This window comes from Caloenas nicobarica, chromosome 1 (genome assembly GCF_036013445.1).
Source record: "Caloenas nicobarica isolate bCalNic1 chromosome 1, bCalNic1.hap1, whole genome shotgun sequence".
Classification (NCBI taxonomy): domain Eukaryota; kingdom Metazoa; phylum Chordata; class Aves; order Columbiformes; family Columbidae; genus Caloenas; species Caloenas nicobarica.
The window spans coordinates 7734155-7751483 of NC_088245.1; the positions used below are offsets into that span (position 1 = coordinate 7734155).

At 46.6% G+C, this 17329-nt stretch overlaps 1 protein-coding gene across 1 annotated transcript; it reads right to left on the reverse strand.

The window, feature by feature from the left end:
- Positions 1–2505: 2505 nt before the first annotated feature.
- On the reverse strand, positions 2506–16123 carry PHYH (phytanoyl-CoA 2-hydroxylase). The gene is made up of 9 exons (XM_065636247.1): positions 15922–16123; positions 13073–13128; positions 12155–12265; positions 11871–12036; positions 11104–11185; positions 9092–9273; positions 7424–7573; positions 5871–6002; positions 2506–3531 (listed from the first exon to the last, which is right to left on the reverse strand). The coding sequence occupies exons 1-9, from the start codon at positions 16093–16095 to the stop codon at positions 3478–3480; spliced, it is 1107 nt and encodes a 368-aa protein (XP_065492319.1). The 5' UTR covers positions 16096–16123; the 3' UTR covers positions 2506–3477.
- Between the last annotated feature and the right edge of the window lie 1206 nt (positions 16124–17329).

The following is a 17329-nucleotide window of genomic DNA, read 5'->3' on the forward strand; positions in this document are numbered from 1 at the left end:
GAGAAATAATACAACGCAGCCACCAAACATGCTTTTGCTCTAATTTAAATATAAAAATTAAATCCACGTAGTCATCAGCTGTACCAATGCTTTCTCATGTGAACTCATACTGAAACTTGCATGAAACTCTTGATTCTCTGTTTTTATTTTGCATGGAAAAAGGATGATAGAAACCTTAAAAACATAATCATGCACAGAATCTTATATAAATTATATTAATTTCATCTGACTATAATAATTATAATTCCATTAAGATGATTAATAACCTTACATTAATAGAACATCAGCCCAAAAGTATATCGAGAGAGAGACTAGAAAAAAGTAATCAAGAAGTAAAGCACATCTCTCATGATCATTTTTCTTTGATTACCTAAAATAATTGCAGCAAATCTGGTTTTGTAGGTCAGGTTTTCTTTGAAGTACCTCAGCTGTTCAACCTCAGTGCAACTATTTTGTTTTAGCGTAAAATGATTTTGTAATGCAGTATTTGGGTAAGTTTCTTATATAGAGGGCAAAAAGCACATAAATTTGACTACTTGGAAGCTGATGCTCAGACACACATTTTTCCATCCTGGCCTTTGTGAGTGGTATCAAAGCTTCACCCAAGGAAAGGGGACAGACTTTTTAGAAGGGCCTGTTGCTACAGGACAAGGGGTGATGGTTTTAAACTAAAAGAGGGGGGCTTTTCACAGGATAGCAAAAGAAAACCCCGTTTCTGATGGAAATAGCTTGATACTTTGGGATCACTGAGGGAGTTTGGACCTGCAGGCTGATAAGACCTTGCAGCTCTGCTGTGGCCGCAGGTCCCCCTGCAGTCACCCCCCGACATGCCCAAATCAGCTGCACTCGCTGCCAGGAAACCCTGAGATATTTATGGGTTTGTGTTTGTGGTTTTTTTCTCCAAAAAGCCCAGTTTTGGAGAGTGAAGTGAACTTCTGGTGCTCAGCTTCACCTGGTGGGGCATGTGGTTTGGAAACCTGTAACTGCAGAACCTCTGCTGGCTGGGATGGGTGGGAACAGGAACAAGAAAGCACTTACCAGGTAGATCCTGCACACAGATGGTCACATTTACATGAAGCATCCTTTGGACTCCAGCTTTTGCTCAAATACCCTGTGAGGAAGAGCTTGTAGATCCTTAGTCTCCCAGGGACAGGGTCCTGCACCCACGAGTGCGTAGCCTTGCTGAGAAGGAGCCAAAAAGCCAGATCTGGCTCTGCCCAGGGTCTTTTAGGGGAAAGAGATCAGACTCCTTGGCATTGCAAGGGTGCAGCTGAGCTGGCCTTGCACACAGCTGAGAGGAGTTTGCCTAAGCTTGGTTTTCCCCAGGCTTTGAAGTACCCTTGAGCTGTTGTGGGAAGGAGTGAAGATGTGAGTCTCTCATCAGGTGGGACAACTGCTGAGTTAGATGATCTGCGAGGTCTTGGATGGGTTTGTTCTTCTGAAAGAGGAAATCCAAGCCTAAATCTTTAGTCAAGAGATGCACAATGTTTTAAAACCAAAACTAAAGTTCTGCCTTTCCTTGTCTCTCCCAGACATAATAAGAGAAATTCAGTCTGGGAATCTGGTGGACACCTGTAGCTCTTCTCTGTGCTCGCAGCTCCCTCTGCAGTCAACTCAGATACAGCAATAACACCAGACAGCGGTCTCTCCACGAATCCTGTGTCATGAACCAGATGGGACAATCTAAGTTCTCACAAAAGCAGAGCACCAGATAGGCTGGGAGCCAGATCTCAGCAGAGTCAACAGAGGAACCTCCAGCTCACTGGAAATCATTCACTTGGGCCCGTGCACCAAGCAGAGAGCAGGCTGAGAAGGTCCAAGTCTGGAGAGGCACCATGGCACATCTCCCGAAGAGCAGGATCAGTTCCAGGGTTATACTGAGGGCATGGGAAGAGATGCAGGAACCAGGATGCTCAAAATCACTCCCTGAGCAAGGCTGGGGGTCTGTCCTACAGTCTTGCTCTCATCACACTTCTTGGTGTTGTAGTCAAACCAGACACTACCAAGAGGATATGTCTGTCTCCAGGTGGGAACCACAGCCCAGACTCCTCATCCCACCACCAAACGTTTAGGACCAACTCAATAATGGTGCTCAAACCTCACCTTGTTCAAAAAACATACAAACAAGAAAAGCTATAGACGCTGCAGGAAGAGGAAGAAGCACAAACCCCTCCTCTGTATCACGTTGTCGTGCATGGAATGACCGCAACAGCTTTGACTTGCAGCCGCTTGTCTGGGCATTCCCCCGGGGCAGAAGAGTTTGAGCCTCGTGGGTCAAGGACAGGACTGCACCTGGTTTCCTCTCTCGAGTGAGTGACCTCCTGAGCTGCAGGATAACAGAGCAGAAGGAGCCATGAGAGCCCATCAGTGCAGCCTTTGGTGCTGTTTTGGCACCTTCTCCAGGTGGAAAAGAGCTGAGGATTGATGTTTTGCACCAGGGTATTCAATGATGCACCCGCCACCAGAAGTTCTGAGCAGCGGAAACAATACGACACAGCCCTCGAATGCAGTTTTGCTCTGATTTAATCAGTATTTAAAAAAAAAAAAAAAATTTTGAAAGCAAGAGAATCTTTAAGAAAGCAATGAAAAACATTGTGAAAGGTGAGAGGCTCATTTTGATGCACATCACCCTGCCACCAGTGCATCCTGAGGAGCATCTAACTGCCTTCCTGACTTGGCAGCACCTTTTCCCAGAGCCACCAGCTTCCAAGGAGGACTCCCTCATTTCCCACAGCCTTGGACTGGTTGCACAAGGCCAACGGGAGGCTGGTTTGCCGGTCCAGTAGCTCCCAACCCCGTCAGCCACATATTTCACTTGTGTCAGCGCTGCTCGATAAGATATGATGCCACACCAGGTCATGTTTGAGGAACTCTGCTAGTGATCATGTTCCGGCCTGTCATTCCCATTTTTCTCTGTGAGCAGTTACTGCTTCCCCTTTATCCAGTTCCTTACACAGTTGATTCTGCTGGTACCAATATCCTCACCTTCATCAGCTGTACTAATGACTTCCCATGTGAGGTCATACTGGTGGCTTGTGTGAGACTCTGATTAATTTTATTTCTTTTGCATAGAAAAGGAGGTTGGAAACATTAAAAAACATACCCTTGCATAAAATCTTATGTTAGTATATCATAATTCCATAGGTATGTCACATGAGAAACTTTTAAAAACCAAGAATGAAAACAATCAAAAAAGTCAAGGTGATCTTTCAGGACTAGTTCTTCAATTGTCTAAGATAACCACAGCAAATCTCTGTTTTTCTAGGCTAGGTTTTCTTTGATGTACATCAGCTATTCAGCCTCAGTGCAATTATTTTGTGCTAGCATAAAACGATTTTGCAGTGCAGCATTTGGCTAAGTTACCAGCACAGAGGTCATCAAACCACACATCGTTCCAACTGCCGAGATGTGGTCTGCACTCTGATCGGAGCAGCTCATTCTCAGACGTGTTTTCCAGCGTGCTCTTCAGAGGTTGTTCTACAGGTTAATTCTTTCCCCTTGCACAAGCCGTGCTCGGAAGTGCCAAATATCCTTCAAAACAAAAATGAGACAAAGCAAAAGCCTTAGGGGCTGGCAAAAAAATGGTGACCAGGATTCCACTTTACAGAGATGGAAATAGGTACAGCATTCTCAGCTTAGCTTCCTACCCATGAAAACATACTAAGACACTTGAATATCCTTTCAAATCCTAAATATCAAGAACCAACAGCTTCCTAACAGGGGGAGCAGGAGGGGCGACCAATGACAGAACACACGGGAATGGCAGGAAGATGTGCCAGGGGAGGTTCAGGTTGGACGTGAGGAAAAGGTTCTTCAACCAGAGGGTGCTGGACACTGGAACAGGCTCCCCAGGGAGGTGTCACGGCCCCAGGCCTGACAGTGTTCAAGAAGAGACTGGACAACACCCTCAGACACACGGTGTGACCTGTGGGGTTGTCCTGTGCAGGGACAGGAGTTGGACTCGATGATCCTTGTGGGTCCCTTCCAACTCAGGACATTCTATGATTCTACGAAAATGCAGCCCTGACTAAGACAGAGGTGCAGCCTCCACCCCCAGGAGACTGGTTGGTTGCAGGTGTGACACGGATGGCAAAGTGCCCACAGTTCAATCCTGGAAGGCGGCAAAAGAGGAAACATGAGCAGCACAGAGAACATGACCCTTGCAGAAGTCTCCCTCACCTGCTTGTGCAACACATGCCTCCCTTCATACTGCTCCCTTCATACTGCTGCCCATGAGCAAGTGATATTCCTTGTGCAGCAGAAACCAGGAGGAAATAACAGGTACGAATGCAAGGCCTCAGCCAGAAATGAGGTGCTGTGCAGGCACTGCTGCAGGTTGTAAAGCAGAGCAGACCACCGCTGTTTGCTTCACAAAGCTAAAACTTGGGCAAGTACCAACCTCAGTTTCACAGTGTCAGGATTACTTGGTTCTTATCATTAGTCTTGTGAAGGTGAAATATAAGAGCTGGGCGCTCCTCTGGGAGAAAGCTCCAACTCTTAAAACTACATTAAAACACACAGACTCATCTGAGGCTTGTATGGGCACACATGCAAAAGAAGGGCAACGGGGCTGGGGAAGGGGCTGGAGCACAAGTGTGATGGGAGCGGCTGAGGGAGCTGGGGGTTCAGCTGGAGAACAGGAGCTGAGGGGAGACCTTCTGATCTCTGAACTGCCTGAGAGGAGCTTGGAGGGGGCTGGTCTCTTCTGCCATGTAACAACAGATAGGACGAGGGGAAATGGCCTCAAGTTGTGCCAGGGGAGGTTCAGATTGGATGCTGGGAAAAATTCCTTCACCAAAAAGGTTATCAAGCATTGGAACAGGCTGCCCAGGAAAATGGTTGTGTCACCATCCCTGGAGGTGTCTAAAAGATGTGTAGGAGTGGTGCTTAGGGACATGGTTTAGAGGTGGGCTTGGCTGTGTGAGGTTAACGGTTGGACTTGATAATCTTAAAGGTCTTTTCCAACCAAAATGATTTTATAATTCATTTCCACTCACAAGAAGGAAAGCCTTATTATGTGTCACTTCGGGTTTCACCATATTCCTAAATGACTCCAGGAATAAAAAGTCAAGCAAGCTGTAACTTTACAGACAACATATAAGATCAGGCTTGCAAAACACAGCTGGACACCCCACCATATCCAGCACAGCATGGGAAAAACAAAACAAAACAGAAACCCCAAAGGTGAAAAAGAAAGTCGTCTCCTCTCTAATGTTCTAGATATTGTAATATCTGTAAAATATGTACATTTTAAAATAAAGTTGCTGCCTGTTACATCTAGAATTTACTGCCTCAATACCAGCTGTGCAGGTGTTTGGGAGCTGCTGTGGATTAAGAAATTCAGAACATTTCCATCCCAGTAACAAGGTTTGGGTTTTTTTCAGTGGCTGAATCCCTGAAGAATTTAGATTTGCTTTCTATTTTACACAATGGTTTCAGTTATTCAACAAGAGTCCATCACCCCCTTTTTTTTTTTTTGAGGCAGATGTATATCACTGCTGACATACCTGCTGTAGCCTTAAGTCTAAACAACTGATGCAGGAAGGGATTGACATGTGCTCACAAAACCCATTTGGACAAGCACAGCTGGAGGAGGAACTTCTAGAGCTCAAAGGATGTGAAGGGGCCGCCCAGGGAACAAGGCCACTTCTCCAGCATTGCAAGAAACAGCCTTATGAGCAAAAAAGCCCCAAAAAAGCCTGCTGGTCACCCCCTGAACATCAGGTCTTTTATTCTGCCAAGCACCTCTGCTTGACACAGCTTGATCTGCTGAACTGGGCATTGCAAAAATCACAGATCTGTCACGCAAGCGAGACTTAGGAAAGAGAACTGACCTGGATTGTAACAAAGGGCAGATAGAAAAGTCTTACCCTGAGTTCCATGGGAGGCATGTTGTATTTCTTTTGAAGCATATCTACCAGTTCTTTCTCCACGTGCTCTTGTGTCGTGTTCTTGACGTCAATGTAGTAGCACTCCGAGCTGGCGAAGTGACAGCTTATACTCTGCATGAAGAAATTGGGCATCACTCACTACCACAGTGATTACAAGTGACTGGTGGGAAAAAAAAAAAAAATCTCGTGCAACCCAGATTGTGGACACCCCATCCCTTCCTTACAGATCACGTCAGCAAATTCTTCCCTCCTTTCCAAGCACTCCTGCTCTCCTGAGAGTGTCCCCTTGGAGAAATACACTTGCTGGAGAAATATTCTTGCTTGCTGATATGCTCTTCTTCCTTCCTTCTCTCTCAAACACTCCCCCAGCATGAACGATACTACTTGATCTCAGAATATCAGCAACTAGATTGGGAATGGGGATAGTCAGGGTTGGAGCAGATCTGTGTGTTCAGTAAAGGTTCTTGCTTTCTGCACCCAGACAGTCACATCAACCCACTGCTTTTGTAATCCATTCTTCCTTAAGCAGAGTCTGGAGGAAAAACTAGAAATGCCCCACCAAAAAAAGCCGTTCTTTCATTACACGAGCTATGCCAGCCGCAAGCCAGACCATGCCAGATCTCAAAGGGTGCTGAACCATAACCTGGCTCAGAGAGCTCCAACATACTCACTGATTTACCCCAAAGACAACCAGATGTTGGGATCTGGCACAGTATGAGGAAGCTCTTGTGTTTCGGTTGGGTACTAAACAGGACTCCACTAGCCAGGAAAGAACCAGCAGATGGGACTCCCTGAAGCTGATGTCCTCTCTGCTTTCAAGATTGCAGGAGGAAGGAACTCCACATCAGTAAACTGCTACTGGGGCTGAAAGAACAGGCCTCGTAGTAGTCAATGCAGGCAAAACAAAATGAAAATAGAGCAGCCTGTGTTGCAGTGCATGAGGGGAAGTATTTGCATTGCTACTGGTGGCTACGCTAAAGGCTGCAGTTCCCTTGAGTGCCTGTCTTCTGAGAAAGGATCAGGCCTCCAAAGGAGGGCACATTTGCCTATTTCAGTTAAATAATCATGATGCAAAACGAGCAGATGACACGTAATCACATCTTTAATAGAAAAATGGGTCATGTTATAATATAAATAAATATAATTTATTGGATGATGGAGGCTCCTGCTCTCCAGAGATGATATACCAAGAAGGCAAGGGGAGAAGACAATTAGAGAAGCTCCTGATATTTGGGACAGCTGAAAGGGAACTATTGGAAAAGCAAATGCAGCCAGCCAGGCTTCAAACATCTAATTTCTACTCCTGCTCTGTTTTTCTCAAGCAGCCCCACAGCAGGCTCTTCTCCCAGAAGACAGAGATGTTTGAAAATTAAAAAAAAAAAAGAGGAGTGTAAAAGTATATTAGGAAGTTAAAAACTCGTGAAAAAGTTCATCCACATATTCATGAGCTTGGAAAGCAGGAGGCGATAGTTTGATCAGTTTAAAAAAAAAATCAAAAATATCAAAAGCTTTATTGAGAGATGGTTTCCTACCTTTCGGAAACCTGATGTCTTGTTTATGCCAGAGCCGTGAATGAGCAGGGGATGGAAGAACACTGTGTCTCCCTTCTCCATGACAACGTGAACTCTGGGACTCTTCTCATCCTCATCAAGCAGCCCATGGAAAAGTTTGTTTGTTTTACCCTAGAAAAAGAAGGCTCAGTTGAAATCACTTGGTTAAAATTAGAGCAAGTGCTGATTATCAGTGAGAGGGACTGCAGGAAGAGCTACTGATTTGCTTTTCTCTGGGCAGCGTATTTCATATGTCCAACCAAGAGCCTGCCCACTTGCCTGCAGTTCTTCCTTCTTCAAGCCCGAGGTAGAGGAAAATAAGACCTTTTCTATTTTGTCAAGCTGGATTCAATTAAGAACATTTCTCTGCTAGAGAGAAGAGAGAAGGGCAACAGGGAATCCCATAGGTGTGACCTGATGCCACCACTGGGGTCATAAAATCATAGAATGGTTTTGTTTGGAAAGAACCTTAAAGACCATCTAGTCCAAGCCCCCTGCCATGGGCAGGGACGTCTTCAACTAGACCAGGCTGGCCAAAGCCCCATCAAGCCGGGCCTTGAATATCTCCAGGGATGGGACACCCACAACTTCTCTGGGCAGCCTGTTCCAGTGCCTCACTACCCCTCATGGTGAAGAATTTCTTCCTTATATCCAATCTAAATCTACCCTCTTTTGTTTAAAGCCATTAGCCCTTGTCCTGTCACTACAGGCCCTGGTAAAAAGTGTCTTTCCCATAAGCCCCATTTAATTGTCAAAAGGCCACAATAAGGTCTCCCCGGAGCTTCTCTTCTCCAGGTTGAACACCCCAGCTCTCTCAGCCTGTCCTCCCAGCAGAGCTGTTCCAGCCTCGGGTCATTTCTGTGGCTCCTCTGGCCCCTCTCCAGCAGGTCCATGTGTGTCCTGTGCTGAGGACCCCAGAGCTGGACCAGCACTGCAGGGGGGGTCTCACCAGAGTGGGGCAGAAGTGCAGAATCACCTCCCTGACCTGCTGCCCACGCTCCTTGTGATGCAGCCCAGGATACCATTGGCTTCTGGGCTGCAAGCGCATGTTGCTCACGTTGAGCTTCTCATCAACCAACACCCTCAAGTCCTTCTCCTCAGACCTGCTCTCAATCCATTCTCCACCCAGCCTTTATTTGTGCTTGGGATTGCTCTGACGCATGTGCAGGACCTTGCACTTGGCCTTCTGCTCCCAGTACAACCATCACCAACGCCAGGCCAGGTCAGCAAACATCGGTTCTTAAGAGCAAGATACCACTTCTTATATATTTGCATCCAGTTGTTTACTCTTCAGCTTCTCTTTTGGACAGTACACAAGCTCACCAGGGCAGGAACAAATTCACAGGAGAAGAGTCCTCAGACTCGGCAAGGGCAGTGGAAAATGATTGTATGTGTTTAAGCCATTATGCCACAACATGCCAGACGATTTCTAGGTGAAGGTGGGAACAGAGGCAAATCTACCCAGGTTACATGGACTGTGCCAACCAAGCAACCCTCTCCTGAAGCAACAAGTCAGTGTTTGCATAAAGAGAAAAAAACACCAGCGAAAACCTCAGCTTTGACCTGCACCTCACCCCTTCACAGTGAGCTCTCCCCAGCCAAAACATGACCCCTCATGCACGCCCTCCCCAGCCCCTCATGCCTCTCTACCTCCCACTCTGGATAGCCGTGAGGCTTCAGAGGCTCCTTGTGTGTCCCTGGCTGCACGATCAGGCACCCGTTGTTCTGGTCGGCCCTCTCCATGGCGGTCCAGGCGCACACGATGAGTTCCGCAGGTCGGAATGGGAAATAGTGCAAGTCCTGATGCATGGGGTGGAGGAAAGTCTGTTTATCTGCAACACAGGTTCAAAACCTTCAACCTCATTATGGAATCACAGAATCATAGAATCATTTTGGTTGGAAAAGACCTTCAAGATCATTGAGTCCAACGGTTAACCCAACATTGTCACTAAGCAATGTCCCTAAGAACCTCATCTACGTGGCTTTTAGACACCTCCAGGGATGGTGACTCCACCACTTCCCTGGGCAGCCTGTTCCAATGCCTGACAACCATTTCCAGGAAGAAATTTTTCCTAATATCCAATTTAAACCTCCCCTGGCACAACTTGAGGGCATTTCCTCTTGTCCTATCGCTTGTTACTTAGGAAAAGAGACCAACACTCTCCATGGTGCAACCTCCTTTCAAGTAGTTGTAGAGAGTGACATGGTTTTGTGAACTTTAACCAGCATGATGTTGCACAAATCTTTCCCAGTACAAAGGGTTTCGAACAGTTGTGCTGTCTGAAGTCACCTGATCTCCCACTGTGTTACAAGCAGAATCAACCCTGTCTGTGCTGCACCCGACATGTTTATTTAGCCTTCTTTAAAACAACAACAAGATCTCTATTTATGGACTGCAGCCTCCACAGACAGCCTACCCAGCACTCTATTAGCATTCGTTCTAGAGTCTTTTTTCCATGAAGTCTAAACAAAAATAAATATATCTGAAGGTCTTTTTGTTACTTCTTTTACCACTATGGAAATGGAAACATATCATCCACATCAAAACAGCCTTATGTGTATTATTTATATATTTATTTTGCCAGTGAGCTTGCTTCTCAAATAAATACAGTTAGGATGTTTCCACTTCCCTCACTTGCCATATTATTTATACTTTGGGCAGCTTCAAGAACTCCCCTGAGATCTGTACCTCTCCTAAAGTGCTCCTCAAAGACCTTGAATGGAGATATAGAGCAAATATAGAGCAGCTTCCCATTTCTTGTCTGTTATTGGTTTGTTTTCACTTAAAAAAAAAAAAAATATATATATATATATATGGTCTCCTGTTGAATTTCCAAACCAAAATGACACAGCTTTCTGGGGAGTATTTAAGATGACAAGCGGAGATGACTTGAATCAACTCAGTACTTTAATAACTCAATGTACTACGTATTTGCCCAGAAGCTGCACAGCTAAGAATAAGAAACGTACCTCAGGTCTCAACTTTGCTAAACCAAAACAGCTCATGCAGAGTCAAAGTTACTTTGAAAAACTGTAATATGGTCAGTCCTGTTCTCTTCCTCTCTCCCTGCCTGTCACCCTTCTATAAATTAATATCACAACTTCCAGCAGCTGGAGCCAAAGCCAGTCTTCAAATTCCTTCTTTTGGCACCTATTCGAGTATCTTCATATCAAAGTGCTGACGGTATAAAAAACTAACAGTGACATCACGAGTATATCAACTCCAAACAGAGGATGACCTCTGTATTTATTGCCTTTTGCCAAGGTCCACGGAAGCACACCTTTGCAACACATTTGAAAAGTCAACCTTGGAAAGGGTATCATGTTTTAAACCCTGTACCTTTAAGCAAGAGCATCTGGCTGAACAGGGAGCTCGCTTGCTCCCTTTGGACATGTCACTGGTGCAGCCAAGACAACCACCATCTTTAGCCAACAAACATCCACTGAACATCGAAAGACAAGATATCTTATTGCACCAAGCCAAGGTTAAAAGAAAACAAACTATTACCAAATTTGCCTCATAAATTTTCAAAGTTATTTGGTTTTAATTTGTTTCCTTTTTTTTCAAACAGCTTTCCTAAAACACTGAGTTCAATTTTGGCTGGATAGACAGCATACACACCTCAATTTCTCTGTTTTCCTCTCATCCACATTTTCCTTACCAGAATCTGGAAGTTTATTTATCAGCATGGTGTGCATTGCCATGATGTTTGGCCCTGTGAAGCACTCCACATATTTGAGGACCTATGGGGAAGAAAACATTAGAAAAAAAAAATTAGAAACATGAAAGACAAGAGGAAAGATTGCTGAGGAAGCACTGGGACATGGATGTTTGTCTGAGGACTAGGGTACAGGAGGAGGAGGTCGGGATGGAGGGATGCAGGACAGGAGGCAGGGTCCAGCATGATGTTTGGAAGCCAAGATGGAAGATGGTGTAGGAAGCTGCTGGGTGGGGTTGAAAAGATGGGGAGGGTCATAATTCCACAAAGCTATTGTGGTGTCTGCCACTACACGAATATGGGCTACAAAGCTGGAGCTGCTGACAGAGCAGATGCTTTGCCCAGATAAAAGACTTTCAGAACATGTTGCTGATCTGTCCTACCAGCCTGGCACGGTTTGGGTTGGTCACATTCCTGACTGGCTCCGCATCACAGGAGCACAGCTTTAAGTCTTCTGCCCTGACCACAATCCATCCTGTGTTCATGCAGAAAAGATGGCTTGTTATTCCTTCCTCACATATGTACTTATGGGACTGACACACAGGGGCTTTAAGGGATAAAGGATGTAGTTTTAGCAGAACCAAAGCAAGCTTCTTCACATAGGCATTAAAACATAGATACATGCATACAGGCCCTTCCACCACCATCCCCATTTTTACTGGTTTGGGGGCTTAGGCGTTGTTTGGTTGTTTGGTTGGTTGGTTTTTTACCTCTGGCAGAGTACAGTATCTGAACAACTCTTCATCTTCCTGGAAGTCCTGCACTTTATTAATTACTTTCTCAGACTGACCATACTGGGATCTCAGGGACTCATCTTTCATAGTCATAGCTCCTGGTGGATTCACCTCTTTTTTACAGATCCTGATGAACTCCTTCCTGCAAAGCAGAGGGAACATCCATGCTGGGAGAGTCCAGCTTCATCCAGCTTCCCAGAGCTCCCTTGAGATGCTGCTGCACTCAGGACCCCTCAGCACCTTAGGCAAGTGCCCTGTACCTGAAGCGCTCAATGTCTTCGTCAGAAACAAGCTTCTTAATGAGCAGATACCCGTTGTCTTCATAGAACTGCCTTTGCTCTGTGGTAAGGACATTGTTGTCCAGGGTATAGCTGAGACACAGAGAAGCAGCATGTTAGTAGAATCACAGAATCATAGAATAGTTTGGGTTGGAAAGGACCTTCAAAGCTCACCCAGTGCCACCCCTGCCATGAGCAGGGACATCTTCACCCAGCTCAGGTTGCTCAGAGCCCCGTCCAGCCTGGCCTGGGATGTCTCCAGGGATGGGGCATCCACCACCTCTCTGGGCAACCTGGGACAGGGTCTCACCACCCTCAGTGTAAAAAATTTCTTCTTCATGTCCAGCCTGATTGTCCCCTAGGGGAGGTCTGGGCAGAACAACAGAAACAGCGTTGATGAGACCTGGCAGGGAGGTGGTGACATGGGGCATCAGCAGCTGCTGGGGAGCATTGGTGAGAAACACTCCCCACTTGCATGTCCACCTCGGCTCTGCAGACGTGCAGCACCGCACGCCCCAGCAGAGCTGGCACGGTGTGTCCATGGCTGTGCAGCATCTCTGCCCACAGCCACCCACTACTTCTGCAACAGAATTCAAAGTATCCCACTTGTGCCCCACTTTCAAAGCAGGAAAGCTGGGATTGGTCCTCCGCAGCTTTACTCTCAACAGAGATAGGGAAGCACATGGGAATAGTTCCTGCAGTCAGATTATGCACTCAGACATTTTCAAAATGCACATATAAGCTTTTTTTATTGAACTATAGTTAAGCAAAGGAGAATATACTCTTGCAAAATGAAAGGCTACACAATGTCTGGTGATCAACAAGCGTTCTAGGGTAGAAAAAAGAACTGAGCTCTGCAGAGTATTTTTTTTAATCTCTACAAAAGAAGATCGAGCTTACCGAAACCTTCCTGGCTGAGGGACAGCACTGACTTGGGCTGAAGTAGGAATGCTTGTCTAGAATGGAAATTAAGGAATATGCACTCAAGCACAATAGAACAGAAGAACATCTATACACATGCATCCTGAATCCTATAATGCCGTTAATCTTAAAGATAAGTGCTGTGCTGGACATCCAACTCATATTTTTCTGTACTTCTAAAAAAAATCTTTCCTACTTTCAGAGTAGCACATCTGGCAGAGAAGTATAAAATAACAGCACAGTACAGCCTTGTCCAAGCATATAGTAAAGTCAGTACAAAATGCCTGAGACTCCCGAGTAGTCCATGGGCCTCGATTAATCTCCCAGAACTTCAAGACACTCAGTGAAGATGTTCACTTGCCCAATTTCCTTCTCTGTGCTCCAGACCTACCCAAAACCTGGGTTGCCTCCCAGAGGTGCTTCTCCATCTCTCTCCTCCTAGCATCATTCATTTTGGTGAAGACATAGAGTATTTTAACTTTTCTCTTCCCCTCACACACATGCTTTTAAGAAGAACGTATTCACAAACACATTAGCCAACTGAGCGGGCAATATAATACCTGGGAGCACTCAGAAGCAAGCAAACACTTTTGGAGAGACCAAAGCAAAGGCACAGAAAGGTGCGAAGATCTCCAGAAGCTTTTCCAAAGCATCTCCCTGCCAAGTCTCAAGGCATGGTGCAAACTCCTGCATATCTAAGACAAGCACAAGAAACCTGTGTAGCTCTGTTAGAAACCATCTCACAGACACCTGGTGGGATGGTCCTGCAGCATCAGGGTTTGACCTAGGGAAGCCAAACACTCAAATCACTCAAGAGGTGCAGTTGATTTCTGAATCTCCCCTCTTTGCCTGCATTTTGAGGAAACCTTCACTTCTACAGTTGGTGTGCTGTTTTCTTTTCCAGTGTGCCACACCAGGCAGCACCTGAGCTGAATTCACAGCTGTAGGAATGGAGGTCTCCACAGGCACTTATCAGTGTGACTTCTTCTCAGCTGCTCTCCTGTAAGGAGATAACTGCAGGTGTTACTGAAGCAGCACTCCCCTCTGGCTCCTACACCAAGCTACAAAGAAAAACCTGCCACATTTCACCTTCCTCTCCTTCCTGAGGCCACATGAGAAGACGTTGAAGGCAGAGTTTCCCCACCATTATGCAGAAATAACTCATCTTCCAATATACCAATACAACCAATATATGAATATCTCTAATATACCAATACAACCAATACACAAATATCTCTAATATACTAATCCCTAACTCCAGGAGGAAACTAGGTACGTACAAGATGTTATTAAGCTTTCTGTTACACAGGTTAATTTTAAATAGAGAGGATCAGGATGCTCTCTCATCCAGGTGGGAAGGTTTTGGGGGCTGGCGCGAACTGGCAGTAGGCAGCTGACCCTGCTGCAGGGCTCACAAAGCAGAGAAATGTGGGTGCACACAGCTGCACCCCAGCAGGGCAGCGCAGAGACCCCGCGGGCGGTTTTCACATCCTGTGTCTCTGGTGGTAACTGATATCGCTACCAAGATATTTCTCCTTTCATAAAGGGAGAGGCATTTTCTGAGAGGAAAAGTGACTGTCTTACCCAAATCACTAAAGCCAGAGGTTAAAAGAAAACCAGTGCAGTGCTGTAACATATATCAAATAAATCTATTCATATTAGATTTTGTCTTTTGCTTTATCCACACACCTTTCTTGCTCCAGCCCAGGTTAATCATATTTTTGTCCAAAACTCCTTGCATCAGGACCATTGTAGCTGGATTTAAAAAGAAAACAGCTTGTGCAGTACCTCTCCTGACTTACTCCATCTTTACAATCAGAGTGCTTTTCCTAACATTTGCTTCCAGTTTTGTGTTCCTACTCGCACCTTTGTCTTACGGTAGTTTGAGTTGACTACTATTCATCTGTCTTCATATTTTTAATGTATATGAAGACTCCGACATCCTGTTTGATCACATCTTCTTCGCCACTTTATTATGATTCAGACGCAACTTGTCAGCATTCAGCTCTCACTGAGAATCAGCAGCATTCAAAAAAAAAATATATATTTTTAAAGCAAGATTCATGGCAGCAGCTTTAACAATACTATCAGTAAGCAGTCTTCATTTAACTTTTGGAAACATGGGACAGAACAATGTGAAAACTTCTTTCTGCCCCAGTATCCTTCCTCTGATCTGTCTCAAAGCCAGCAGCCTCAAATATTTCCACCTCATTTCCCACACACAAACCAAACCCCAATGTTTTTCCTGCTGCTGGTCTACCCATCAAGCCTGTACCTCTCAACAAAATCTGGGACTCACTGTGCAATTGCTAAGTCTTGCAGAGTTTATCTCCCCGAAACCCACAAATCTCTAGGAAGAAAATTTGCTGCAGGTAACCCTCCTGCCCAGTGCCAGGGGGAAATGTGCCATGGCGGGGGTGGGCTGTTGAGAGGCAAACACCTCATCAGATGCACATCCCAGGACCTGATGGGCTGGGGGGCTGAAACTCAGAGAAAAAGAGGGTTTTGGGGTGGGATGGGTGCTGAGGCCAAAACACCAGGAGATGCGCTGCCCTGGAGCATCCCTGCTCACTGAGGGGCTGCGTGGGGCACGGCCCCCCTGCACATCACCACCCCGTAAACAGGGCACAGGGCTGGGACATTGTCCGTGTGTCCTTCCTGAAGTGGGGTGCCCTCATAGGGCAAACCGCCACCAAACCCCTCCTCGCCATACAGGAACACACAGTGCGGGGAGCACGGGGCAAAACTCACTGGGGTGGGGGAAGCAGAGCCCCAACGGGGTCAACATCTCGCTCCTCCAGCTTCTCACTGCACATCGGAAAGGATACGGGAGCGGGGGCTGCTCCCAGCGGCGGGGAGAGGTGCCGGAGGATGGTGTCCAGCCGAGTCGCCAGCCTCGACCGCTTCACCAGCTGCCACATCGTGCCCGGGGAAGCCGGAGCGCTCGGTCCCCAGCCTGGCCCTACGAACACAGCCGGGGAGGAGCAGGGCCCTGTTGGCATCTGCGGCCTTGGCCTCGGCTGCTCATGCGCCAGCAGCCGTGCATGCTCAGAACGGCTGTGAAACGCTGTGGGAGCAAAGGGCTGGCAGGATTTGCAGATGGGAGGGCCTGCGGGCGGCTGGGACGGACGTGGGGAACGCTCAGCGCATGCTTTTGCACATTCTCCCCGTGTTTTTCTCCTTCTCTGCCAGCAGTTACTGAGCTGGAAGGATTTCATTAGCCCTGCGCAGAGAGCAACACTTGACGCTTCTAGGCACAGATCACGGCCGACGCTGGCACAGATGTTTTCTTTGTCTCCTGTCTCTAAGGAGACTGCCAGAGCTTGCCTCATCTCTCCCTTAATCAGTTCAGAGAGATTTTTATGGACCCACTGTCACCCCAGTGTGGTGGCAGAGCAGCTTGTTTCCCAAGTACCTCATTTGCACTGACAGAGATCTGGGATGTTTGCAGACTGCATCAAAAATTTGCCCAGGGTTATGCTGGGTGCCCTTTCTGTCCAGCCTTTTGGGACAGCTCTGGTGCTTTTGAGTAAGAAAAAGAGGGGAAGGATCAAAAGGAGCAGTGTAGGACCTGGGGAGGTGGGAGAGGAAGGAAAAAAAGCCCAGAAGGGAAAACCTGGGGCAGGGAGAGGGGGAAGAAGTGTAAAAAATGTGCCACTGCAAATAGAGGTTGCAAAAAGTAAGCTGTAGAGGCTTTGTGTTTCTCTGAAGCTGGGATACACTTAAAAGTGGTATATTCAATATACACTGTCCTTAGCACACTCTCATCTGCCTTAATTACCACTGTGAGTGTGTCACCTGGCACATTCCAGAAGAATATTAAGGGACTGAAAATGGCCCCATCACTAAGACCTGCAGCACAGTTCGGAAGATTATTTTTGTCATCTTGGCACATCCCCTGCTGCCACCATGCTGTAGAGCTTCATTGCTCCTGCAAAGTGGACTTCAGGCCCCCTGTGTCACAGTTCAGACTAGTTTGTGCCACTGGCGTGACAGTCAGTTCATCCTTCAAGCCCAACACCAGGAAGAAGATGCTGCTGGAATCTGCTGTCATTCATCTTTCCCTTTCCCTGGGCCAAGGGGATTCATCTCTGACCAGGACAGAGCAGGGAGTGGGGGCAGAAGTAGGAGCTCTGAGGAGGATGAAGGTGGGAGGAAGGCAGTGTGCTGCCTGCTCTGGGTCCAGCTCTGCCAGCTGCTCTCCCACCTACTCACCCAGGAGATGGAGAAGTTGGG